Source organism: Arctopsyche grandis, chromosome 9 (genome assembly GCF_051622035.1).
Source record: "Arctopsyche grandis isolate Sample6627 chromosome 9, ASM5162203v2, whole genome shotgun sequence".
Taxonomy (NCBI): domain Eukaryota; kingdom Metazoa; phylum Arthropoda; class Insecta; order Trichoptera; family Hydropsychidae; genus Arctopsyche; species Arctopsyche grandis.
In genome coordinates, this window is record NC_135363.1 from 30,098,396 (window position 1) to 30,125,909 (window position 27,514).

Here is a 27,514-nt window from a genome sequence, read left to right on the forward strand (position 1 = left end):
TTCCCTTGTTTTGACAAGTGTAAGCAGATTACCTACAAGCATCTTCATAGGATGCATAGGATAATCCAAAACGGCTGCCGATGTACCTCAAGAATCTTTTCTAGATGTGCTCCAATCTGTCCCTTGCACCAGAGTATCTTATGTGAGAGTACTCGACAGAGTATCTTATGTCAGAAATGAGAAAAGACAAAAACAAAAACACTACGTACATTAGGCATTAAAAAATTACACCCGCCACAAACATGAGCTCTACGCTCATTAGCAACTCGATATTCAAATAAATTAAGCTGCCTTTAAATTATGTTATTCATTAAGATATTCCACAAGCTAAGTATATAAATATTGCATTGTGTCGAAATGCCTATGTACACGAGGTCAATATTGACTTGATTCGATGGAATGTGTCATCGAAGTCAGAAGCTCTCGTTGGCTTGGCTGAAATATAGAAAAGCGACGATGGCCGTTATTGGCGGCGTTTAAAGCTGCGCGTGTGTCAACGGAGTGGGTGTGGAGCGGCCGGCGATCTGACGATTGGGATCGAAGAGTGAGATCGGTCGAAGCGCCAAAGACATAGACAGAGACAAAGACAGAGACGGAGACGAAGACATGGACGAGGAGTACGGCGCGGGTGACGGAGGGGGCGGCGGGGGCGGCGGCGGCGGCGGCGGAGGAGACCCCGAGCTGGAGCTGGACGAGAAGAGCGCTCCGTCCAAGGAGGGTGGGGGCGGAGGGGGCGGCGGCGGGGGAGGGGAGGGGTACCCCGAGGGGGAATTCCCCGACGACGGATACGACGACGAGTTCAGGCAAGGCGGACCACCCGACCATGGATTTAGGTGCGCACCGCCGATCTCACACACACACATCGGCGGTACCTAACCTAACCCAACCGGATCGCTTCTCTCTTTCTCTCTCGCGCTCTCTCTCTCCCCCCCCACCCCACCACACCCCCACCCCCTCATCAATCTGATTTCACCCCTTCTCATTCGGCAACCCTTAATGATCAACTTCACTTGTCGTCTGTCAGTCATGCTATGCCAAACTACATACATATACTCATATACTTCAATCGTGATATTCAATATCTGTGGCCATTGTATATGCAGTGTAAATAGTGTGAGCCTTTATCTAGAGTAAATTAATTTTTTAACCCTTTGCCCGCGGCAATAAAAATAGCGAACAATCATATACAGATTTTAACATTTACTCGAGTAACCAGATATGTTAATTAACACAAAGTATTATTTTAAACAATAAAATAAATAATATATCTCGTAGTTTTGGCTTAATTGTCAAATAATCATTAAGCAGATTAAACTACGCTCGAGTAAAATGAAAGGTTAAAGATTAATATTAACCCTTTGCCTGCGGCAATAAATATAGCGAACAAGCCCTGCACCTTTTTCGCGAATTTGGCAATCGAGTTTTCGCCCTTAAATGCAGATTTTAATATTTACTCAAGTAACCAGATATGTTAATTAACACATAAAGTATTATTTTAAACAATAAAATACATAATATATCTCGTAGTTTTGGCTTAATTGTCAAATAATCATAATTCATTCAATTGAGACGTATCGTCGCCATTGTTCAACAGACGTGACGTCACATAAACGAGGTTTCAGTATGGTTCCACAAAAAACTAATTTTGACTGGTATATATTCATTTTAAGCAAATTGAATAGATGGCATTCAACTCTCAGTAATATATTCAACCAATTTTGAACCTTAAAACAGTTGAAATAGGCGCATATAAGGCTCAAAATCCCGTGCAAAGTTCAGAAATTCTATGGAAGACAGCCGCACTACAGACTTGTCGCCCAAAGCTTCCATAGAAGACGGCCGCTGGCAAACGGTTAATTAAAAAAAAATCAATTCAGATTACATACATACATATATTGAACTGAAAAGTCAACTCACTACGAGAAGTCCACAGTCGCTAGTTAATGTTTAATTATTGGCCGCTTGAATGAAAACTACACATTTGGCAAAAATGCAGATTATGAAAATTAGTACATATTTACGCAATGTTTATTAATATTGTGTTATTTGACCATATGGCTCTGATTTTACTTATACTCATCAATAAATCTTGTGACTGATATAATAGCAAAAAATTTGGCAACTAATTAAATAGCCAATATTTTAATCAATTTCGGAATATAAATCTGTTTTCGGCCAGTATTTTACTAACAAAATTGTCAGTATAAATAACAAATAGAGGGTATACAAATCTGACACACATTCGCTGTTGGATGGAACCATTCAAAAAGTAAAACTGTGCATTCGTCAAAATAAAACTTACCGTTCAACATTCATACTGGCCATTTATGTTTATATACTGACCTTTCATATTTAAATACCAGTAAAATACAAGCTAAAAAAATTGACCATTGAGGGTCTGAAAATTCAAACCCATCTAGTAGGAGAATTTATTTTAAATAAGTAGTTTGCTTCACTTATGCGAGGAAAAAATATATTGAAAATTTTCATTAAATTATTTTAAAATTAACTTATAATGCTGATTACTATATTATATATTAATAATAAAAGCTGAAATTATGCTTATATTTTTATACATCAATTGCAACTTCGAATGTCTACTCACCGCTTCATTAACGATTAACTTGCTCGATGCCATTCCCCTCAACTAAACTTCATTCCGCTTACCAAGGCACTAAGTCGTATATGCTTATGCAAGTATTTCATATATGCATATAGAAGTGTATCAAAAATATGTTTTATTAAAATATTTGGCACTCGTATTAAAAGAAAAAAGTTCATAAGCAATGTTGACCATAGTGCCTTTGTAAGAATTTCGTTGTTCTAAAAATACACGTGTCTGAGGACCGTTTTCGAATTGAAAAATTAATGAATATTTTATGGAGCAGAGGAAGAGGTGGTCCTCCTCCAGGATGGATGGGCGGCAGATTCAGAGGCAGAGGATTTGGACCGGGCGGGCCACGTCCACCCCGTCCGTTCTTCGCACGACCTCCACGTCACATGCCACCACCGACGGGAGGGCATCCTCCGAGATTCCCTCCAGATCATCAACCGTGGGGTCATCCCGGTAACATGTGTACACAATACTTGCAATGAACATTTTATTTTGAAATTCGTCACTAAGATGTTTTATTTTCAGGTATGATGGGAGGTCCACCTGGTCCGTTTGGACCTCCGGGAATGATGGGGCCGGGAGGACCACCCGGACCGATGGGCGGTCCACCTCCAAACATGATGGGAGGACCTTTTGGAGGACCTCCAACGATGGGACCTCCACCGAATATGGTAAATGTAATTAGTACATTGCAAATTTTTAAGATAAATACATTCTTGCCTAATGAGACCAGTGGTTTTTAACCTTGTTGGTGGTACTGACCCCCATCAGTTTCATATGCCCAATCACCGAACCCTTCTTAATTGGCACCCGAATCATATGAGTCGGGTGTGTGTCTTGACTTCCGCCGAACCCCTGAGACTGACTCACCGAACCCCTGGGGTTCGGTGATAAACTTTGATAAACTACAACAATTTGATAAACTACGTTACATGAAATTTGAAATAATGGAATCTATTTTGTCAATTTGACGTTCATTTTATATATTTTTTTATTTGTCTTCACAGCCTGGTCCTGAGTTATGGGTAGAAACAAAGTCGGACGAGGGGAAATCTTATTTCTATCATGCTAGAACGCGGGAGACGACTTGGACACGACCACAAGAAGGTCCCCACTGCAAAGTGATAACCCAGAGTGAGGTTGAAGCGATGGCCCAGGGACAGATGGGAATGAATGGACCGAATGGTCCGATGGGCCCCAATGGACCGATGGGTCCAAACGGGCCGATGAATCAAAATGGCCCGATGGGTCCTAATATGGGCATGAACGGCCCTATGGGGCCAGGTGGCCCGATGGGTCCGAACGGCCCGATGGGTCCAAACGGTCCGATGGGTCCAAACGGTCCAATGGGTCCGGGAGGTCCGATGGGGCCAGGCGGTCCGATGGGTCCTGGTGGTCCAATGGGCGGCCCGATGGGGCCTGGTGGGCCAATGGGAGGACAGATGGGTCCAGGCGGGCCAATGGGATCTGGCGGTCCAATGGGTCCGGGCGGTCCGATGGGACCAGGAGGTCCTATGGGGCCAGGGGGTCCTATGGGACAGGGGCCTATGGGTCCAATGGGGCCGAATGGACCGATGGGTCCACCGGGAGGGCCGATGGGGCCTCCTGGAACGCCGATGGGATCTATGGGGCCAAATTCTTCAGGAATGGGATATCCCAATCAAGGATCAATGGGACAGAACGGGCCCAACCAAGGAAACGGAATGATGGGACAAGGGAAAGTTGAAGGTGAGGTTTTATTTTTTCCTTTTATTTAGTGCCATGTCAACAGTAGATTTGTTATCACGTTTTATTTTATTTAGGTAACCGTAGAGCCGATAATGAGTCGAAACCTTCCGCCGAAGATGGAGACCGCAACGTCAATGCAAATAATGGTAATTCTCCGGGACACGCAGTTAACCAGTTGAATCATAATCAACCAGGTTTTTTTCTTTTAATGCAAAAATATGTTTTGTGTTAATTAAATTTTACTATAATAAATAATAGTATACAAAAGGTTATTACAGTAATCCTCGCTGTTCTTGAAGATTATATTTCTGAGAAATTCCAAGAGTATTGAATTGTAGAACCCATACTTGATTTCCAAAATTCCATGGCAGATATAGTTTATTCTTTAGATGCCAATCTGAAACTCGTGTATTATTAACTCTTCTAATGTTTTCAAAAAAATATATATTTCGAGTCCGAGTCCCATCCATGACCTGATGCTCCAGAGCCAAGAGAGCTTCTTTCTCCCAAGCCACCGTTTGCCTTCCATTTTCCCCTGTATGATTGTTTGTAGAAGGCGATATTTGGGGTCGTGAATAATGTGGCCAAAGTATTCCATTAACGACGCTTCACCATGTCAAGAAACTCTCTCTTTTTATGAAGAAGCTGGAGGACCGTTTCGTTCCTCACATGCTCCTTCCATGAGATCTTTAACATCCTCCGGTAACACCACATTTCAAAGGACTCTCTCCTGTTCAGGCATGCCACTAACAGCGTCAAAGATCGTATTAAATCATACAATTGTAACAGGTCTGATAAAAAATAATTTGAAATTGTGCAAATCGATAATTTCACTGGCAAAAAACGTTTGCAAATGGTGAGGAATTACTGTAAATTTATTAATATTAGTTGAAAAAATTAATAAATCTTGTGTGTTCCATTTTATCCAATCATACTAGCTTTCATTTTACATGAACTGATGTTAATACATTTATGATATGATTGGGTTAGGTCCGCCAGGTCAATTCGCTTTGCCGCCCCCAGGATTCCCTCAATGGGGAGCACCGGGATGGCCACCACAATGGGCTGGAGCACCGACAGGACCCCCACCTCCCATTCAGGTGCTCGATAAAGTCACACTCAATGGATTCGTTTAAATTAGTTCGGTATTTAAAAATGTATTTACTCTTAGGCCCCACCGGAATTGCTGGCCCGAGTAGCAGAGTGGACGTCTCATCGAGCTCCAGACGGTCGCACTTATTATTACCACGCCAAACGGCAAGAAAGCGTTTGGGAAAAGCCACAACCGATGAAAGATCTAGAAGGTTATTACAATAGTGTACATGTAGTGTGTAAATAATAAATTTTTTAATGAATTTTTAATGAAAACGAATTTGATTTTTAGCATTCCAAAAATCGGCTATGAGTAATGTCCCGCCTCCGACTAATATGAATCCAATCGTTACTTCGTCGGCTCCAATTGCTGCCGTGCCAGCTCCGACGTTATCATCTGTAAGTTCAATTGTATTGATTTAATCTTGAAAAACTTTTTTTTAGACGTTATTTACATGTTAATATCATTATTTTTAGGGTATGCCTAATCAAGGTGGGAATCAAATGAATATGTCGAAATCGATGGATATTGACGGTACGCCAATTAAAGGATCCGGAATGGCTCAGTTGTTGGATCAAATGTCGCCTGGTATATATACTCGACTAACCTTTATGTCATTTGAACTGAATTGAGTGATGAATTTAATTGTACCCGTTTATTTTTTAGATGTCAATGGTAGTGAAATGGACGATATGAAGAAAAAGTCCGAGTTGCAGAAGGAAGTTGAAGAGGCTGCTCGTAATTCGAAAGATAAAGAACAGCTGATGCAACAACAAATTATAACGCAGCAGCCGAAGCAACAAGACAAATCTCGGCCCGTTTCTAGTACACCAATTTCAGGAACACCGTGGTATGAATACGAGCTGAGAATATAACTTTCACTATTTGAATTGTTTATATTTATATAATATGTGTATTTGTGTTTTATAAGGTGTGTTGTATGGACTGGAGATGGACGCGTATTCTTCTACAATCCAACTGCTCATTCGTCCGTGTGGGAACGTCCGGAGCAATTAGCAGGCCGAGCGGACGTAGATCGTGCTGTTAGCAATCCGCCCGATGTCTTGGCTGATTTACAGGTACGAATTTTCATTTTCACATTACTCTATTCGAATTTATTTGATATAACCGGTCGATTATCTTTTTTTAAGGGTGGCGTAACGAATTCGGCGAATCAAAATAATCCGGTCGCATCTATTGCGGCATCTGCAGCTGCGACGACCGCACAAGCCGCTCCCGGGGAAAAGCGAGGTGCTGATTCTACCGACGACAGCGACGGAGATGCGAATTCTGCTCCTCATCCTACTCCAGCTAAGAAATCTAAACAAGACGATGGTCGGTATTTTTTATTCTTGTTTTTCAGTGTTCTATTGCGTATGCTGTCGTTTTATTTTTAAATGTTTGTTTCCAGTTGTAGAGATTTTGTCTAAGAAATCTGGATCAACGCCTGGTACCATAGATGCTGGCAAGGAAGCAGCTATTGAAGCAGAGGTGCGTGCTGCTCGTGAACGAGCCATGGTACCTTTGGAATTGCGTGTCAAAAGCTTCCGTGAAATGCTCGCCGAGAAAGAGGTCGGTACTTTTTTTTGAATAATGCAATTTTTATTTTACGTGTGTATGTACATAGCACCAATATAGCAACTGAACTTAGTTGTTATGAAGACCTACCGACTTCGGAGGAAGTTAGTGCGATTTTTAATAACCTAGGTTGGGGTAAAGCTCCTGGAGTTGATGTGTCGGTGGGTAATTTTGAACTTCTCAATGTTTATAGGAATTGTTTTAAATTTTAGTACCTTCCCTAGTTGCTGGAAGGTTGGGAAATTGATTGTCATTAAAAAGCATAATACTGATAGACTGGCTAGTGACCCTAAGGCTTATCGCCCAATCAGTTTGTTACCTATTCTTGGGAAGGTCCTAGAGAGGCTAATTTCGAGTCGGCTCAGTAGTTTCCTTGACGATAACTCTGTTTTATCCGGTGGTCAATTTGGATTTAGATTGGGCAAGTCTACTGTTGATGCAATTCGCTGTGTCTTGAGGGAGTTTTCGGACTCTCCATCCAAGTATGTAGTTGTTGTTTTGTTGGACGTTGCTGGAGCGTTTGATAATGCCTGGTGGTCCATGCTATTGATCAAGTTGCGTCTGCTGGGACTGCATCCGAATTTACTATGCTTACTGCAGAGTTACTTGTCGGATAGGAAATTGGTTTTCGAACTCGGAGGACAGGTTGGTTTCAGGGATCTCTCTATTGGATGTCCACAGGGCTCCGTTTTGGGACCTATCCTTTGGAACATTCTTGTCAATGACCTTTTTACAATCAATTTGCCGGAGGGTTGCAGGTTGGTTGCGTACGCTGATGACATTGTGTTGTTAACGCACGCAAAGTCCCGTGTTGAGCTGGAATGTAAAGCTACTGCGGCACTTCATCTTCTAGACGATTGGGCCATAATTAACAAACTATCTTTCTCGCCCTCTAAGTCCAGGTGCTTACTAATAACGGGTTCTCTTGTTAGAGCCCCTAATATCAAACTCAGAAACTGTAAGATCAAATTTGTCAACGAGTTTACTTACGCTTTGTGAACTCTTTGACTTATGCATCTAGCATTTGGGGTCATCGTGTCGAATTAAAGACGGTCCAGATTTGATCATTGATCACGTTTTCACGATAATTAGATAATAATCGGCATTATAAGTTTGAGTAGGTGGCAAATATTCTTGAAATTCTATGCACAATTTATCAGCGGCATCAGCACAACTGTATTTTAATTTCCCAAATATCATATTGTTGCTTAAATCTGGTCAGCCATCCAGATGGCTGAAGTTGAAGTTGCCTTCTAACCCAGCGGTTTCCAAACTTTATGCTACTACGCCTCCCTAAAAAATTTTTTTCCGCGCCTCCCTACCTTTTATTTTTTAATAGATATAATAATATAGACACGTTTTAAATACTAAACCTTTATTTAAAAAAAAATACTGAACACTACAATAGACAATAATAAAAAGGATTTACATCTAACTACATCTAACACATCAAAATTTAATGCGAAGGATGTTGTTTATTGGCACAAAGTTTATCAAATCTTGGGGGCAATATGGATAGTGCCACTCGTAACTCCTTTTCGACTATTAACTTGGCTCGATGTTTGGTTTTCATTGCGGCTAGTGCCGAAAAGTCCGTTTCGCATAAATAAGACGTTACAAACGGTAGAAGCACTTGCATTGCTTTGCAATACAAATATTCATACTCTCCACTAACATTCATCCAAAATTTAATTATGGTTTCATTTTGAAACTTTTGTTTTAGTGAGCTATCGCATGATAATTCTATCAATTTTTCTTTTTCGTTCGTTGTCAGCTCGAATTCCTCTTCTTCATTGTAGTTAAATGGATTCTGTATGCACAAAAACTTTGAGAAATCAAGGTCTTTGAAATAATTGGAAAAATGCAGCACTAAACCATCCAAGTGGTCAATAAAAAGATTTTTACTTGCTTCAATATTGGCTGTGGCCCAGAAATCTTTGGAAAGTGAAAACATATCCAACTCATTCATTTGTAAATTTGATTTTCATAACTTCAACTTTTTAATGAAAGCTTTTACTTTGTCTTTTTGAACAAGTGGACGTATTTGTGATCCCTGTATTGATTTATTTAAACCGCTCAATTTTCCAAAAATTTCAACCAAATAGGCAAGAAAATTATCGTTCGTCCACAAATGTGCCTCTTCATGTTGGTTTCCCTCGAGAAAGATTGCTAATTAAATGTATATATAAAAATAAAAGAAAAATAAAAAAAAATTCATGCATTGAATTTTTAATGGTAAGCTATGATATGAAGTTTTATTTATTTGTAGATATTATGGTATGAAAATTATTTTTTTATTAAATAGTTTTGGTGCCTCTCCTGACAATGGTCTGCGCCTCCCAGTTTGGAAACCGCTGTTCTAACCCCAATTTTTCATGGAAACTTACCTTTTTCCATGCTCATTTGACCGTTGATTGTTATTCCTTCTGTTCGTTTTTTTATTAAACCATATAAATATGGCTGAATCTAAATTATTGTATGATTACATTTTCATACCCTTTCGTTTGGAAGGTACACCTGCTGTAATATCACAATCTGTTCTACACATACATATGTATCTTGAACAGTTTGAGAACTTCAATGTTCTCCATTTTCAAATCTTTCAATTAAGTTTTTGTTTTATAGTGAATACAACTCTCTGTGTGTGTATCTTCTGCATTTTTGCAGTGTATAGATTGAAGATTTTTGTAAGAGATTATAATTTAATGCTAATAGTAATTAAATAAATTAACAAAAAATCTCACTGATCAACCAATGCTCCAAATCGACGCGTATTCTCATTCAAAAATAATGAAATTTAATAAATTATTTATTTCAAGCACGGATAATCCGCAAACCCGATAATTCGCACCCGAATAATGGCGAGTACATTTTATATACAAACCCCAAAGTATAATTATAATCTTGACTTTGGACACTCTTTTATTAATCAGCTCATATGGATAATATAATATTATGTAATTCAAAATAGCTGAAAAGTCAATTAATAAATTGCAAAATAAATATTTAATAATAAAAAAAAAGTGCTGAAAAGTTGTTGCATATATATTTATTCAAACATTTAGATGCAATGCAAATATTAAAAATTTGAATTTAAGCCTTTTAAATATCCGGTGAAAATTTCACTTCGAGTCGATTGGCTAGCTCCAATAGTTTTTTTTCGTGTTTTGCTTCTATGCCTAAAATCATATATTTTAAATGATTACATTTAATGAAAAACTCACGAATTTTAAATGAATTATTTTCGACATTTATGAACTCTTACTGATTTCTCCAGTGTAACAATACTTCAGGATTTCTTCGATGATTTCGAACTCATAATCTGAAAAGATGCCCTCCACTAGACCTTCGTTTGTCCCGAAGAATTCGCTGCACGCCATTAGGACGATCAAGTGCGCTGGGAAGCTTCAATTATGAAATATGATAATTAAACTGACAAAAAAAGTTCGATTTTAAATATTTTTAGATTCGAATAAATATACTTTCGGCCTCGAACAGTAAAAATGGTGTCGCATTTTCTATCGTGTTGCATGGCCTCATACAAATACTCCACCCGTTTTTCAGCAAAATCGGATTTTGCCTTCACTACGTACATCTTGTTTCAGATAGATTTCTCCTGGAGAAAAAAATGAAAATTAGACATCATAAATACGATAATGCCAAGCACAATAAAGTTAGACTTACCAATTGAGCAGAAAAGCCGTGAATGATGTCGAATACTGTCATTCTGCGGTTTATAAAGCGTTTTATCACGATAGATTAGGATTTCTTAACCCATTTACTTTTAGATTGAAACGTACATATATATTCATTATTTACCAAACATTGAAATTTACCTTAACATATTTGTTTTTCATACATATGTACATATATAGCCAGCAGCATAGCTCGGTCGTTAAGCTTCTGCTTAGCGTCGAGAGGCGCCGGGTTCGATCCCAGGGTCGGGCCTCGAGTGAAAATGAATTTTTCAGAGTATGCTGTCGGTCAGACCTGGATTTGTGACTCCAGGCTGATCGTTTCCTATCAGAGTTTGCCAATTTTCTCTGATTTCATTGTTGAAACAGTTCCCGGAAAAAATGGCTAAAAATCCTTCCTATACAATATGTCACCTATAATTTGTGATTGATTAATAAATAAGTTTGTGTACAATTTGATAGATGTCTCATTGATTTGCGAGTTTTTCAGTGTCTCGTAATTCAGTTACTTATATAATGAAAAATGCTGCAATATTTTTAATTGGCCAGGAAGGCGCATTTGGGTTGCCTGTAATGCCTTCCTGGTATGTGTTTAATTCCAATACTTAAAAGAGAATATTTTGCTCTTTAATTTAGATAATTTATAGTTTTCAGTTGGAAATTTAATGTTTTAAGATACTTTTGGAGAAGGATGACATAATTTTATGTTTAAAACTTTGTTATCAAGGGTCATAAGGAAAATGTGGTTGCTTTAAGACTAATTTTATTAGGAAAATACAATCGTGATCAATCTTTAAGATTTACTTTTGTTACATTTGTTGCAAATACGCCTTGTTGTGATTTAAATATTTCACTTACTTCCGCATCACTTTCTGAATTATAATTGTTGGTAAATTTAAGCAGATTGTTCATCTTCTACCTTTTATAAATGAGCCAATATGAATTAATCAATTAATCTACATATAATATATAAATTAGCTTACCGGGTCACTAAAAATGAGTGGCCGAGACACAAAATATACTTTATCAGTAGCAAAAACTCAGTGGGATTTCGTTATTTTAAGTGTAAAGTATCTTTTTTAAGTTCAAATAAATTAATACAATTGATATTAATTTTTCTCATGCGATATATCGGTGTTAAATGTTGAATACATTTAACTAAAGTCGCATGTATTTGAAAACTCTAACAGGAAACGGTCGATTTGGAAATGATAACCATCCAGATCTTGACGGCAGCGAAGCACTTCTCATGTGATTTTGCATAATCGACATAATCTTTCAACAAATAGCTAAAAATATTTAAGAGTCATGGCTAAAATAATCTTTGCTATATATGTAATCATTGTTAAATATTGTATCTACATAATTTCATAAAAAAATGATCTTAGAGTTATAGGGTTAGCGCTAGATTATTTACATGAATGCCCCATTTATATCACAGGAAAACATGTTTTTACAAAATATGTATATAAACCGCATAAACTTATCACTCGTAAAATATTAAAATAATCGTCTTCTCACAGACTTCACACAGTTTAATATTAAAAATAAGGTCATCGATAATGGAATTTGACAAACTGCTCAAGTCTGCCATACATCTTTTGCACTCAAGAGGAATACTTAGGTATTGAACAAAATCTGAAGTTATGAGATAATATTACTAGTGAGATAATATCCGTTGGATTAATAACCGCAAAAATATGTTTTTCTTCAAGATAATTTCAATAACATTTTAAAACCGCATCAAAATAATCACCCACCCATTGTGAAGCTTTTATCGTGGTCGCGTGTGGCGATTTGTGTAACGAACTTGTAAACTTGTGACAATAAAAGAATAAAATTTGTAATATAAAGTAGGTTGTGGCTATTTGCAGGTACTATATCTGCGAATTATTGGCTATTTGCAGATACTATATCTGCGACAGGCGCAAAGCCTTCTGCGCATGCGCGTGAACTTATAATCAGATTATAATTTCTTACATTTAATGTATGCTAGTAGACTTGTTTAATCAATCGTTCATTATACATGACGCAAATAAATTTCGTACGTTATTATAATAGATTTATATCATTTAGCTAGTTTGCGGCTTGTACTTGTATGTAGGTATTATACGTTGTATATGATAATAATTTTCTAACAATTAATAATATTAACTAATTTGGATTATATTTTTCACTCTACGTCACTTTACGAGTTCGAACTAAATTTTAAGAGGTTTAAAACAAAATTTTAACAGTAAACACGCTGACAGTGACCGCTTACGCGCATGCGTAGAAGGCTTTGCGCCTGTCGCAGATATAGTACCTGCAAATAGCCAATAATTTGCAGATATAGTACCTGCAAATAGCCAATAATTCGCAGATATAGTACCTGCAAATAGCCATAACCTATAAAGTAATATAATTATGTTTACGTTTAAGTAAGTGTATAATAACAATGGCTTCAGATCGTGTCAATAAATCAATAGCTATTGAAAAAAAAATATTTTTAATTAACTCAGTAAAACAATTAGTTAAATATATATGTGAGAAAGAAAATAGTGATAAGGAACAATTTAATGATGTAATAAGTGACTTGAGAAGTGAATTTTAAAATTTGAAAGACAATATTGAAAAATACATCAAACTATTAAAAAGCAACGACAATAAAAAATTAAATTGCTGAGGCAGCGAAAAAAGAAGTTACATTAATAATACCAAAAGAAGTTCAACAAACAAATAAAACTAAAGAATGTAAAAAATTAATTAAACCGGAAAGGCTTAGCGGGTATTATTCTTGTTTATTTTTTACACGCCTGCCGCCGTATTTCAGGCTCTTGGACTTGTTGGCAAAACGCCAATCGGCTTTGGTCAGCATTCAAAGGGTTAATATTGTATACATTTGTCTTTCGTAATTCTCGACACTACCATAATCCCGCTGTTTTGAGATTGCTGTACAATGCTCTAGTTAGGAGTATCTTGGAATACGCCTCTATGATCTGGAATCCTTTAACTAAGTCTCTATCTGTGAAGCTTGAACTTGTCCAAAGACGATTTCTCAGACTGCTTTATAAGGAGCAATATGGGATTTACCCATACTTATTTCCTTCAAAATTCGTCATGGGTATGGTCGGCTACACTTCTCTTGACCACAGGAGGAGTGTTGCCCTCGTCAAGTTCTTGTTTTCCATATTTAGAGGCTGTATCTCCTGTCCGTCTATCCTGGCTGAGTTGAGCCTTCATGCTCCAGAGAGTGTGATATGGACCCGCCATCGTCCCCTTTTTCACACTCCTTTGGGTAGAACTGTGGCTTTTAGCTATTCTCCCATTCCTCGCGGCCTCCGTTTCTTAAATTCACTGGATGGTTGCCATTGACATTTGTCACGTCTCTCTTCATTCTCTGCACCACTTCCTAAGTTATGGAGGTCGCGACCATTTAGAAAGGTTGAGTTAGTGTTTTTAATTATGATTTTATTATGATTTCATGTTTTATTTAGTTATCTTTTCCTTATGTAATTTGTATATTTGTATATATAATTTGTTTATTTAACTTGTATTTTTTCCTTTTGTACTTCTTAATATTTTTAGCACACTCGTCGCTTTGGAGCAATCTGTTAGACGAGTGTGCTTCATTAATTGATTTTGTAAAATAAAATAAAATAAAATACATATAATAGTAGTACCAGGCCTTACCCAGGACTATTTGTACATATAATTATATGCATTGCCTTGAAAATATCGAATTGAACGTTCTGCAAACGCCCATTTCAGCCACGACCGTCTCCCATATGAATGCATAGATTTTATCATAAATAATATATATATATATATTTATTTGTTACAGGTTTCAGCCTTTTCTACTTGGGAAAAAGAGCTTCATAAAATTGTATTTGACTCGCGTTATTTAGTATTAACGTCCAAAGAAAGGAAACAGGTATTTACATATATTTATGCTATTTTTGTTTGTATAATATATCTGGTGTGAATTTATTTATTAAAGTATTCGTATTATGTATAATTTAGGTATTCGATAAATATGTTCGCGAGAGAGCCGAAGAAGAGAGGAAGGAGAAGAGGAATCGTTTACGGCAGCGGAAAGACGATTTTAGATCATTATTGGAAGAAGCAAAATTGCATAGCAAGTTAGTGTTGCTTGTTTTAAATTAGTTTAATTAGATATTTAATCTTTATTTATTATGTTGGAATTTTTTGTGCAGATCCTCTTTCTCCGACTTTGCTGCTAAATACGGTAAGGAAGATCGCTTCAAGGGGATGGAGAAGATGCGCGAAAGGGAGAATTTATTTAACGAGTTCATCTTGGAGGTACGCAAGAAAGAAAAGGAAGAGAAATCTGTGAAAAAAGAGCAGGTATGTATGAGTGAGTGCAACATAGATGCATTCACTTTCAGGTCGATTTTAGTTCAGATGGTTTTATTGCTGTTTCGCCTTATTTCAGACGGCCGAATCTTATTGAAGGGGATTTTAAGGGTTTATTTAATTACGTCTACTTTTATCAACTGCATTGTATTACATACACTTTAATATTAATCTATATTTCAATTTAAAAAATCTTGTTTTCTTTATATATTTTCAATAAGGGGTGATTTTTAATCTGTCTGTTATTATGGCTAATCTTTAACAATTGATTTTGTTACCAGTCAATATTAACCGTTTGCCCGCGGCCGTCTTCTATGGAAGCTTTGCGCGACAAGTCTGTAGCGCGACTGTCTTCCATAGAATTTCTGAACTTTGCATGGGATTTTGAGGCTTATATGCGCCTATTTCAACTGTTTTAAGGTTCAAAATTGGTTGAATATATTACTGAGAGTTGAATGCCATCTATTCAATTTGCTTAAAATGAATATATACCAGTCAAAATTAGTTTTTTGTGAAAACATACTGAAACCTCGTTTATGTGACGTCACGTCTGTTGAACAATGGCGATGACGCGTCTCAATTGTATGAAGAATGATTATTTGACAATTAAGCCAAAACTACGAGATATATTATGTATTTTATTGCTTAAAATAATACTTTATGTGTTTATTAACATATCTGGTTACTTGAGTAAATATTAAAATCTGTATTTAAGGTCGAAAACTCGATTGCCAAATTCGCGAAAAAGGTGCAGGGCTTGTTCGCTATATTTATTGCCGCGGGCAAAGGGTTAATATTAATCTTTAACCTTTCATTTTACTCGAGCGTAGTTTAATCTGAATATATGAGAATATGTAGTCGTTTAATTTAAATTTTTGATAATATATAAAATGAAGGGTTAACATGTTATATTATATAAACATTCATTTCAGCATTTTTAACAAAAACGTAGTATATTTAAATAAATATGTATACACTTTAGGATGCCTATGATGTGTACAGTTGTTTTTTTTTAATGAAATTGAACATATACCACTTATATTCAATATATATAGCCACTTTTAGGTTCGTCTCGAAGTTTCTACTATACAAATAAATGTTAAAAATAATTCCATAATTGGAAATCGTTAACTTTGTACGTACTACGAAGAATTTCCACATTGTTACTACTGAAAGGCAGTAATATATAGATATTTTAATATCTGAACAAGTATTATATACTTGCATGTACACATACATATATAAATTGACACTTTTTGTAAATATATACATAATTGTGTATGAAATTTCAATAGTAAATTTTTTAAGTTAGTTACTTTAAAATATAATATAATGAAATTCCTAGTCATTCTCAATGTGCAAGTGTTTCAATGGTTAGGAGGTGGTGTACATCAAACCCGCAGACCTTTGGGTGAGCAGACTCTGGCACGGAGGCCACGCTAGCCCGCAGCTGTGACATGTTAATGCATTCCCGCCGCATGTAATGTATGAACCAAGACTCTGATGTTACCTTATCGAAAAAAAAGAGGGAGGGTTTATATTATCGGGTACATATTCTGCAGATCTTCTTGCACTTTTCGATAGGGTCTCTCTATGTAAATGCGCAACGCTGTAGGTATGTTGTATGACAAAATCAAATCAGCCACATTATTTGACATGCGTAAACATCATCCAAACATGATATGTAGACCGTGTTTTCTCAATGTCTATTGAATCAGGTGAAAAATGCCCTTGTATGTCTTTTTGTTGTGTATTTCTTTTCAAAATTGATGATTTTCCTTACATACGTATACACATATATTATCGTAGAAATTAATTTATTAAAAAAAAAAAAGGATAATACAAGCATTAGACTTCGGCTTCAATGATATATTTTTTTTATTTAATCTGTTTTATATACATTTTATATCATTTTAATCGTACAAGAAGAAAATGCAAATGTGTTACCTTGTTACGTATTGTTGAAAATTTTCCTTTGCTAATATGGCATTTGAATTCGGAGAAAATTATACAATTTCAAATTTATTTTCTTATACTCTGATTACTCTTTTTTATTGCAAAAAATCTTGTCAAATAAGAATGCCTATACATTTTATAAAATTGACAATTAATATTGTGTTCATTTAATATCAGGGGATTGAAAGCTTTATTGTATGAAGATTTTAAAATCTTTCTTCGAGATAGTTTTAAGCAATATAATATATTTAAGTATAATTATTATTATATGATGAAGTGAATTTGTGACTTAATATTCGACGCAGATTTGTTTGCAAATATTAAACATTGTGAAGTAAAATATGTTTTTTATATATTTAATAATATATTTTGGCGTATTCGAGTCCAGTTTAATATTTAGTCATAAATTCATAAGTTCAATGGATCGTGTTATGCTATGTATAGACTCTATTGAAGTGTTTGTAAAATAAGTTTTAGTTATAATTTGTGAATAATAGAACATTTTTTAATGTATTAAGGAATTCCTTTTTTACAATAGAATCTTTGAAAATTAATTTAATTAATGAATGGAAATAAAATTTGCATTAGCTATGGATAATATTATATATTTAAAAAATATATTGTAAAACTATGCTAGCTATGAAAGGAGAATGCGTGTCTAAATTTAAATTTAGATACGCATTTATTTTATGACGTATTTTTTCTTTGATAAGAAAGTGCATTTTTAAGTTTAGATTCTTCTTTTATGGCTAGCAAAAATTCCCATTGTACGCAATTATATTATTATTTATTTAATTTATATTTGTGTACATTGGGATTACTAACTAACATAAAATAATTTAATTATCAATGTGTTTTAATTTTTTTTTTCAGATTTACGTAATTTTTTTTTAATTTCAGGTTTTTTCAGATTTTAATTTTAAAATATTTGTAAAAGAAACTCGTTGCTATTTTAAAAGTTTCAGCTTTTATAGGTCATCTGTGTATGGAGGACTTTATTTGTTTAATTATCATATTGAAATAATCGTAAAATGAAACATTTTAATATAGTTATAATAATATTAATTTAATATTTTTGATGTGATATTCATATTTATGTATGATAATTAAGCAAATATTTGTTTTAAACACTCGGTATCACAGTTTGTATAAAAAATTTTAACCTATTGTTTTTTCTTTTTCTATTCTCGCCTATTCAACTGATATCTTCAGATAAAGAAAGACTTCTTTACGCTGTTGAAGGAGTGTAAAGACGTCGATAGACATTCACGTTGGTCGGATATTAAGAAGAAGATAGATTTGGATCCTCGCTATAAAGTTGTGGATGGTTCTTCCACGCGTGAAGATTATTTTAGAGACTATTTGAAGATATTGAAAGAGGAGCGACGTAAGGAAAAAGATAAAGGTAAAAGATATAAGATAATAAGTATTGAAATAATCTTCTAATAAAGATTTTTGTGTTTTTATTTTATTAAATTTTCTCAAGAGTAATTCGGTGAATAAGAATATATTTAAAATGTATTTATATAACACATAGATCGAGAGTCATCACGTAGCAGTAAGAAGGACAAGAAAGACAAAGACAGGGACAAGGACAGGGACCGAGAAGACAAAAAAGAAGATAAAGAGAAGTCCAAAAATAGAGATAGAAAGGATAGTACTAGAGATGTAGAAAGTGATGTAAATTATGTTAGTGTATTAAATTATATTTTTATGTAACTCTGAATATTGTTTTATTTTTGTTTAACATTGTAAAATTTATTTTAATAGATTGAAGAAGATGAAGAGGAAGATGTGGAAGTCCAAAAGCAAAAGAGTGAGGCAGCAGCTAGAGACAAAGCCGCTCGTGCTGAAGCTTCCATTAAAGAGAGGGAACGTGAAGTTCAACGAGCTCTCGCTACTTCGCTAAGAGATCGAGACAAGGAGAGAGAATTTCATAAGAGAGATGAAGCAGTGCAGGTTCGATTACTCTTACGAGTGCTTAAATTATTTTGTTTATTTATCTCAAATAGTAACAACAATTTATTTTTATAGCATTTCAACGCTTTGCTCGCCGATCTTGTTCGCAATCCCGAACTCGGCTGGAGAGAAGTTAAGAAATTGCTGAAGAAAGATCATCGTTGGACGCTCGCTGAGCTACTTACAAAAGAAGACAAAGTAATAACAACCACATATTATATTGAACATGATTAATACGGTGCAATATTATGAAATTGTGATTTCATTTGCTATTTTTTTTATAGGAATCTTTGTTCAATACACACACAGAAAACTTAGGTCTGAAGAGACGCGATAAGTTCCGTGAGATGCTCGACGATTTGAGCACGAAGGTGACGCTGACCAGCTCTTGGAGGGACGTCCGTAAACTAGTCAAAGAAGATCCACGCTATGCCAAATTTTCCAATGCCGATAAGGTATATATTCTTTTCATTCCTCAATTTTTGATCATTTAGTATATACATATTATTAACGGATCAACGAATTTCAGTGCGAGCGCGAATTCAAGGAGTACATTCGCGACCGAACTTCAGTGGCTAAACAACAATTCCGGATACTCTTACAAGAGACCCGCTCACTCTCGCACAAATCTTTGGCATCTGTTCGCGAGCAGTCAGGACATCTCTCCGATATTGAAGCTCAGCTCAGTCAAGACGCACGGTAGTTAAAGTGTCATTAGTTACGATCGTATTAGCTTATTGGTTTTTATTATTTATATGGTGACAAATCTGTTTCAGTTACTTAATATTGGATCACATGGTCGAGGAGCGCAAGCAAATGCTGATGTCGTATTTGGAGGAATTGGATAAACGTGGACCACCGCCACCTCCGACGGCGTCCGAACCTTCGAGACGCTCTGCGAAATAATTAGATTCGGATAGCGAATGATACGAATGACATTTTTCAATGTTAGTCACTTAATATGATAAGAGAAAATTTATTTCAGTATACATATGTATTAAAATATCGTATCAATTTTACCTTCTTTAAACTTTTAGTAGATTTTATGCATCTGTTAGTTTGTATTATAGATGTGCAAATTTAAGTTCATATATACATAGAAAAATCTCATTTTTTTTTATTTTAAGTTATTGTATTTTAATTTAACGTAAATCGATAGACTTTGTGTTCCTCAGAGTGTAAGAATAAATTAATTACAGTGTGGTTGATTTTGTTTTTTGGTTTTTATTTGATAAATAATTTTTTATAACTAGATTTTTGTACTCGGTTTATGAAAATTATTTTTACTGTACATATGTATGCACACAAGTGCATACATACATTCTTATTCACATGACTGCACGTTTCTTAACAAATACATTTTTAGTTTCATTTTTATATTTACCGTAACTTAAATAACATATTATAATATAATTACAATGTTTTATCAATACATTGAAATCCATTCAAGCTTGGTGCGTTTCATTTATTTTTCTTGCCATCCCTCAAATTTGCCAGCGAGCGCCGTACCGGTTTGCAAAAACACAACAGAATTTCGACCACCGAAAGGAAGCTGATGCCGAGGAAGAGTGCGCTGGTTCCTCCGATAGATGCTGCAAAATGAATTCAAATCAACATTTTCCTCGAAAATTCAAGTTTTTAAAACTCTACCTTAGGTGCCATTCTTCTATCAAATTGTGCATGAAAAATTACACTTGCACATACATATTAGTCAATGTAAAACATGCCATGTTTATTATTATTATAGGGAAGCACATACTATTGTTATGTACACCGCCGAGTAAGTGCAATCGGATTGTGTGACCGTTATAATTGTTTTCAAGGATTATCTCTAGACTAAGTGCAAGTAGGCTAAACAATGGCCACCGAATTGGCCGCTATTGGTCCCTTCTCAGAAGTGACCGATACCGTGGGAATACATATCCGGGTACATGCCTAAACAATAGGGAAGTAACCGGACGTCGAAGATGCCCTGAGCGACCGATCCGTTATAAAGCGGTACTTAGGCGATATCAAGACATTCTGGACGGAGCACTGCTAGTGCGTGTATATCCTTAATCACCAATAAATGCTGTGAAACGACTTTCACTTGGATCCTCCATCCACCCCTACGCAACACTATCTATTAAACTTCATTCAAGTTGTTTCGAATCTGCCGCAACGCACAAAACTTTGTAATACTTACAACATCGTTCAAAGGAAAACTTTCACCGAAACCGATCTTGAACAAAGTGCATTTGAATCTTATTCAATTGCTACAATCTTGACATATCTATGCATGACTTCTGGACAAATATATGTATATACATAACGCTACAGCTATTGTCTAAGTAAAAAACTCAACCGTTTGCCCGCGGCCGTCTTCTATGGAAGCTTTGGGCGACAAGTCTGTAGCGCGGCTGTCTTCCATAGAATTCCTGAACTTTGCAGGGGATTTTGAGTCTTATATGCGCCTATTTCAACTGTTTTAAGGTTCAAAATTAGTTGAATGCCATTTATTCAATTTGCTTAAAATGAATATATACCAGTCAAAAATTAGTTTTTTGTGGAACCATACTGAAACCTCGTTTATGTGACGTCACGTCTTCATTCAATTATGAAGAATGATTGTTTGACAATTAATCCAAAACTACGAGATATATTATGTATTTTATTGTTTAAAATAATACTTTATGTGTTAATTGACATATCTGGTTACTTGAGTAAATATTAAAATCTGTATTTAAGGTCGAAAACTCGATTGCCAAATTCGCGAAAATGGTGCCGCGTACAGGGCTTGTTCGCTATATTTATTGCCGCGGGCAAAGGGTTAAGTATTGTCTATTGTAAAAGTCTAAGTCTCTGACTTTTACGATGCTATGTTTTTCAGTGTCCTTCTGTGTGAGATAGAAACACGGACCATGACAGATGCCATGTGTAAAAAGCTGCAAGCCTTTGAAATGTGGACTTACAAAAGGATGCTGAGGTGCGTAGAACCAATGCAGCTGACCCTGATGGGAAAACATGTCAGATGTGGAACTAGAAATACGATCTCCCGCGCCTGATAATCCAGGTAAAGGTTATAGGTCAATGCAGTTGGGGCTGGCGAAAGACATCATGATTGAAGAGTCTTTGGTAGTGTAAAAAGCTGTAAGCCTTTGAAATGTGGACTTACAAAAGGATGCTGAGGTGCGTAGAACCAATGCAGCTGACCCTGTTGGGAAAACATGTCAGATGTGGAACTAGAAATACGATCTCCCGCACCTGATAATCCAGGTAAAGGTTATAGGTTAATGCAGTTGGGGCCGGCGAAAGACATCATGATTGAAGAGTCTTTGGTAGTGGTACAGCGTCAGCGCCCGAGCACTATTTGAAGCGGCCGTCGACAAAATACAGATGGGAATTCTATGTAGTTGACGACGTTATAGGAGGACATGGCATGTGAAGAAGAAGCACAATTTCAAGATACATGTACGGTACATATGTAATGATAGTTACCTATTAAATCTTCAAATGTGAAAATGAGATCTTTGTGCATCAGAATCTTCGGTGTTTTCAAAGCAAACTTGACTGTTGCTTTAATATCAAACACTGATATACGAGACGCATTCCTATGTAACAGTTCAATTAGTATAGTATTCTTACATTACCAAAAGTATTACAGTAATGTAACAAGTATCATACCACAAAGACAACTTTTTTGAATACGGCATGTAGTTGATTTCGGTGCATTGAGGTACACAAGAGCATTTGGCCAAGTTTGCCGGGATGTTTATGAGAATCTCCATGTTGCGTCCGATGCACGACATTCCTTTCGCATCGCACGGCTTTCCCTCTGCAGAAGTTAGACCAGTCTTTAATCATTTAAATTTTGTATTCCACATACATAGTATATTTTGTTTGTGTGTGTTTTACCTCCGACAATGTAGAAGAACGGCCTGCATCCACAGAAGACTAACGCTAACCGACTCCGACACTCCATCTGACAAAGTGCATTACTGTGTGCCTGCAATTAAATATTCAATTAAATTTGTGCTCATTCTTTCCATTGTGTTTGTTTCCAGATGTTTAAATCTACCGGTATAAATCTTGACGTGGCTTCGTCGGGATATTTACAACTCCGTTGTTTCACGTTGAGCGTTCTAACTTCATCTCCGGCCAACATGTACGAAGCTCGAAATTCAGAATCTAATTCTTCACCCTCTTCGATTACCCCCGTCGGATTTGATATAGACTCGGCAACTTCGTACGGAGAGTGTACGAAATACTGTGTGTACATTTAAATATTAATTTATATTTAATTCACTATTTAATATATGTATGTATGTATTATATACTTGTCCGGTGTTATTGACAATGTTGAATCTGGCATAGCACTGCTTGTTCATATAATGACATTTGAGCAATTGGTCTTCGTTTGTCGCAGATGAAAATGAATTCTTATTTTTTAATTGTAGCTTGTACGTCTCTACGCTTTGATATCTATGAGTATTCACATAAAGTTTGAGATAAAATTTATTGTACATATAATTAACGCTTTGAGTGCTGACGTCTTTTCCTACTAGAATTATTTAAAAATCCAATAGAAAGCAGGTATAAAAATTGTAGCTAATCCAAACAAACCCTAGATAACTACCGCCGAGGTTTCGAGTTTTGTAAATGTGTGTTTAGACTCTCTAATATATCTTGCAACAATATAAAATAAACAAAAGACGTCTATTAATGAATGTATTTTTCCAAAACTAGTTCCATCTTCTTCATTGTTGTTAAAGTGTAATGCTCACAATCTAAATGCCAAGCCACAATCTAAAATACTCGGCAGTTAGGGATTTAGGGAGAAATTCTGCCATGGTTATAAATTCCGGTGTAAACCAGTCTTTGTAAACGTTGACAAATGAATGACACGGATTACACAAACCATTTTCAATGCTATCTGGAAAGGCTTAGAGGGTAGTATTGTATTAAATTCAGAAACTCCTGTGTCAACCAGTCTTTATAAACATTGACACGGATTACACGACTCATGTTTAATGCTACCTGGAAAGGTTTAGCGGGTAGAATTCTTGTATATTTCAAGCTCTTGGACTTGTTGGCAAAACGCCAATCGGCTTTGGTCAGTATTCAAAGGGTTAATATTGTATATAGTAGTAGTACCAGGCCTTACCCAGGATTATTTGTATGTACATATGCATAGATTTGACTTGCCTTGAAAATATCGAATTGAACGTTCTGCAAACGCCCATTTCAGTGACGACCGTCTCCCATATGACCTTATGCTGGCGATTGTGAAGACTAGTCCTGATTTGAGTCGGGGGAACCACCGCCGCTATGATAGACATCAAATCTATATCGTCGAATATTTGGTCTTTGTCGTATCTCCAGTAAAGTCGCAGATTTGCTCTGAACGATGTTTTCGCCACGAGACCTACAAAGTCATAATAATACTGGTACTTCTCGTGGTCTTCAGTCACGTTCCACTTTCTGAAATAGAGTAAGTAAAGATTGCTTCAAATCGAATACACACTTGAAGTGTGAAAGTTCAATCGTCCATACTTCTCTATATATTTCCTGGCCATTTCCGAGTCGATTCTTTCTGAAAGGCATACTGTAACGGCTGGAAATGTGGTGGTCCAATCTCTGAAATTTTTCTGTATTGAAACCACAGTCGGATTGATTGTGTACCGATTTATCTGAACCATTCCTAGTATAAAGCCGTAGTAGGATAAACAGACGACCATTATGAACCAAAATATTCTAGAACATTCACAAGATTTAATTTAACTTATTAATGTAATGAATATTTATTTTATTTAATTTTTAATTTTATTTATTGAAAAATCAACATAAAAACAAAGAGTAAATATATAATATATATATATATATATATATATATATATATATATATATATATATATATATATATACATATATATATATATATATATATATAACATCCGAGTGCAATTACAGATTTTTACAAAGAAAATTAAATGAAAAAGATAAACAAATGAAAAAGAAATGAATAAAAGCTATAACATGACAAAATAGCACATTGCATAACTAAACTAAAGTGTTAAAATATTGGAAAAAGGTTATAAAATAGAATACAAGAAGAAATGGATCAATCGGTCAAGATTCTCTTGATGTTAGTCCTGAATTGATGTAGGGAAATGCCGAACAGATCAACCTCATTCAGCTCCCCGTTAAACATACGATAAACACGCTGCAGATAAGAATATTTTTGGGAATTAGTATTGAAAGGATTAAGTGAAAAGAGTGCAACGTGTCTAGAGTACCGAACTGTGATACTGAAATCAACCTTATTCAGTAAATCAGAACAATCAATGAAACCATTTATGAGCTTAAAGAAGAATGTAGCATCAGTAAGTCGTCGCCTGACAGAAATATTTTTAAAATATCGGGAACAGTAGAATGGGTATAGATAGGGAAAAGGTAGCGTAAGGATTTTATAAATTTAAGTTGGACTTTCTCAATAAAATTAATATGGGATAAATAAAAAGGTGATCAGATAATTGAGGCAAATTCAAGATGAGACCTTACAAAGGAAAAATAAAGTAATTTAAGTACATAAGGATCATTGAAGGGTTTTGTTGAGCGGAGTAGGAATCCAAGAGATTTAAATGCTTTGTTGTCAATGAAGGAAATATGTTCAAAGAAATCGAGTTTATTATTGAGTATTACACCAAGATCCTTAATAGAAGATGATGTGTTTAGAATTGAATGGTTTAATTGATAGTGATTGGTGATAATTGACTTATTTCTAGTAAAATTTAAAATATAGCAATTTATCTAGATTAATTAAAAGGTCATTGTTCAAACAATATATAGAAAATCTATCCAGATCTTATTGTAGCTTATAGCAATCGTCTATAGTGTATATAGGTTTATAAATTTTTGTATCATCAGCATACAGAATATAGAATATAAGCATACAGAATATGTTACAATTGAAGTGTATCTTGTAGTTGTAATATATTTTGATTAGTTGGAAACCTGATAACAACTACCGTTATAGTTGAAGTGTATTTTCAGTTGGAATATATTCCGACTGACCCATGTAAGTTGATTCATATGGCGAATTATATTCCAACTGGTTAAAATATATTACAACTGAAGATACAATTCAACTATAAGTTCGCACTAGGTAAAATGGAGATGTTAGGTTTTCGTGAAAACGTTCATTCGACTAGTAAATTGAGTTGGAAAGTCACATTTTTATTTTGAACATATTCTTAGAGCTATCGTAATGTGCACAACTGGTGAACATTTCGGAAAGTTATTTTGCGCTGGTAGATGTATAATTTACTAGTTGAATTGTATTCGAATATGAATGATCTAAAATGCCAGTTGGAATATATTACAACTGAAAACACACTTCGACTGTAACATACGTATATATACATATATTGATTGTTCAAAGTTTTGAAGTACCTTTCTACAGGATGTACTCCTTCAGCTACGATATGTCTTAAGCCCTGAACAGAAGTCGTCGAGCAAAATTGAACTGTATCGTCGAAAAGTGGTTGCCAAATCCACTCTTTGAATACTCTACGAATTTTTAAAATCTTAGCATTTTTTTTCTTCTCTTTGATATTGAGATATTTATTTTTGCGTCGGAAAAATCTTGTCAAAATATTGTACTTCTTTCGCCGTTGAGGCTCTACGTTATTGAATTGTAAAAGTACCATATTTCAGAATATATTTATGACCGACGACGTGGTGTTCGTTCTGCAGAATACTATACAGTACTGAATTATCTGATGAATTTAATGGAACTAATGGATCAAACGACAAAAGAGCTTTTAGTCGACGTTAAAAGCTTACAATTTCATACCATTGTATTCATGTTAACAGAAATATTGAATGTTTTGAAACTTTTTATTTTTTATAGATGTATTTTGATTGCTAATCAATATTGTAAAAGTACTTACATACAATAACATATTTTCCTAATAGAACAATTCTGATTAAGACTGCACTGGATATATACATATGTTTCAATATATATTTAAAGCCTCTCAAGTTTATTTATTTATTAAAAAATCAACAGACAACAGATGTAGAAATGCATAAAAATAAATAATAAATATAGCAAAATACATCTGAGCCCAATTATAGATTTTTACAAATTACATAAAATGGTGCATAGATACAAACAAATGAAAAAGAAAAGAATAAAAACTAAAACATGACTAAATAGAAGACTGCATAAATAAACATAAAGTGATATAATATTGGATAAAGATTATATAATATAAATAGAAATGGATCAATCAATCAAAACTCTCCCGATGGCAGTCCTGAATTGATGCAAAGAAATACCGAATAGATCAATGTCATTCAGCTCCCGGTTAAACATACGATAAACACGCTGTAGATAGGAATATTTTAGGGAATTGGTTTTGAAAGGATTAAGTGAAAAGAGTGCAACGTGTCTACAATACCTAACTGGGATCCTGAAACCAACCTTACTCAGTAAATCGGGACAATCAAGGATACCATTTAGGAGCTTAAAAAGGAATGTAGCACCATTGG

The 27,514-nt window shown here is 35.2% G+C and overlaps 3 protein-coding genes across 3 annotated transcripts; 1 reads left to right on the top strand and 2 right to left on the bottom strand.

The window, feature by feature from the left end:
- Positions 1-479: 479 nt before the first annotated feature.
- LOC143916709 (uncharacterized) lies at positions 480-20,427 on the top strand. The gene is made up of 23 exons (XM_077437913.1): positions 480-833; positions 2,889-3,067; positions 3,140-3,285; positions 3,622-4,342; positions 4,417-4,488; positions 5,333-5,442; positions 5,514-5,646; positions 5,727-5,833; positions 5,912-6,023; positions 6,102-6,285; positions 6,367-6,514; positions 6,587-6,770; positions 6,847-7,007; positions 14,532-14,621; positions 14,711-14,829; positions 14,905-15,055; positions 18,233-18,425; positions 18,558-18,709; positions 18,791-18,979; positions 19,055-19,177; positions 19,264-19,434; positions 19,509-19,678; positions 19,756-20,427. The coding sequence occupies exons 1-23, from the start codon at positions 607-609 to the stop codon at positions 19,883-19,885; spliced, it is 3,972 nt and encodes a 1,323-aa protein (XP_077294039.1). The 5' UTR covers positions 480-606; the 3' UTR covers positions 19,886-20,427.
- Positions 9,922-10,734, bottom strand: LOC143916713 (kelch-like protein 7). Its single transcript, XM_077437921.1, has 4 exons — positions 10,698-10,734; positions 10,496-10,629; positions 10,279-10,418; positions 9,922-10,192 (listed from the first exon to the last, which is right to left on the bottom strand). The coding sequence occupies exons 2-4, from the start codon at positions 10,606-10,608 to the stop codon at positions 10,116-10,118; spliced, it is 330 nt and encodes a 109-aa protein (XP_077294047.1). The 5' UTR covers positions 10,609-10,629; positions 10,698-10,734; the 3' UTR covers positions 9,922-10,115.
- Positions 20,428-20,440: 13 nt separating the features above from the next.
- On the bottom strand, positions 20,441-26,667 carry LOC143916833 (pickpocket protein 28-like). Its single transcript, XM_077438080.1, has 9 exons — positions 26,411-26,667; positions 24,512-24,712; positions 24,164-24,439; positions 23,296-23,440; positions 23,037-23,225; positions 22,874-22,964; positions 22,643-22,793; positions 22,457-22,569; positions 20,441-20,571 (listed from the first exon to the last, which is right to left on the bottom strand). Exons 1-9 carry the CDS (start codon positions 26,665-26,667, stop codon positions 20,441-20,443), a joined length of 1,554 nt encoding a protein of 517 aa, XP_077294206.1.
- Between the last annotated feature and the right edge of the window lie 847 nt (positions 26,668-27,514).

Excerpts from the sequence above, each read along its gene's own strand:
- LOC143916833 (XM_077438080.1), bottom strand. The coding sequence starts at position 26,667 with ATGGTACTTTTACAATTCAATAACGTAGAGCCTCAACGGCGAAAGAAG. Across the intron at positions 23,226-23,295 it reads TTGTCAATAACACCGGACAA|TATTTCGTACACTCTCCGTA; the intron begins GTATATAATACA and ends ATGTACACACAG. Across the intron at positions 20,572-22,456 it reads CACATTTGAAGATTTAATAG|CATCTATCGGAGGAACCAGC; the intron begins GTAACTATCATT and ends TTCATTTTGCAG.
- LOC143916709 (XM_077437913.1), top strand. The coding sequence starts at position 607 with ATGGACGAGGAGTACGGCGCGGGTGACGGAGGGGGCGGCGGGGGCGGC. Across the intron at positions 5,443-5,513 it reads GACCCCCACCTCCCATTCAG|GCCCCACCGGAATTGCTGGC; the intron begins GTGCTCGATAAA and ends ATTTACTCTTAG. Across the intron at positions 5,647-5,726 it reads ACCGATGAAAGATCTAGAAG|CATTCCAAAAATCGGCTATG; the intron begins GTTATTACAATA and ends TTTGATTTTTAG.
- LOC143916713 (XM_077437921.1), bottom strand. The coding sequence starts at position 10,608 with ATGTACGTAGTGAAGGCAAAATCCGATTTTGCTGAAAAACGGGTGGAG. Across the intron at positions 10,419-10,495 it reads TTTACTGTTCGAGGCCGAAA|CTTCCCAGCGCACTTGATCG; the intron begins GTATATTTATTC and ends TCATAATTGAAG. Across the intron at positions 10,193-10,278 it reads TTGTTACACTGGAGAAATCA|GCATAGAAGCAAAACACGAA; the intron begins GTAAGAGTTCAT and ends ATATGATTTTAG.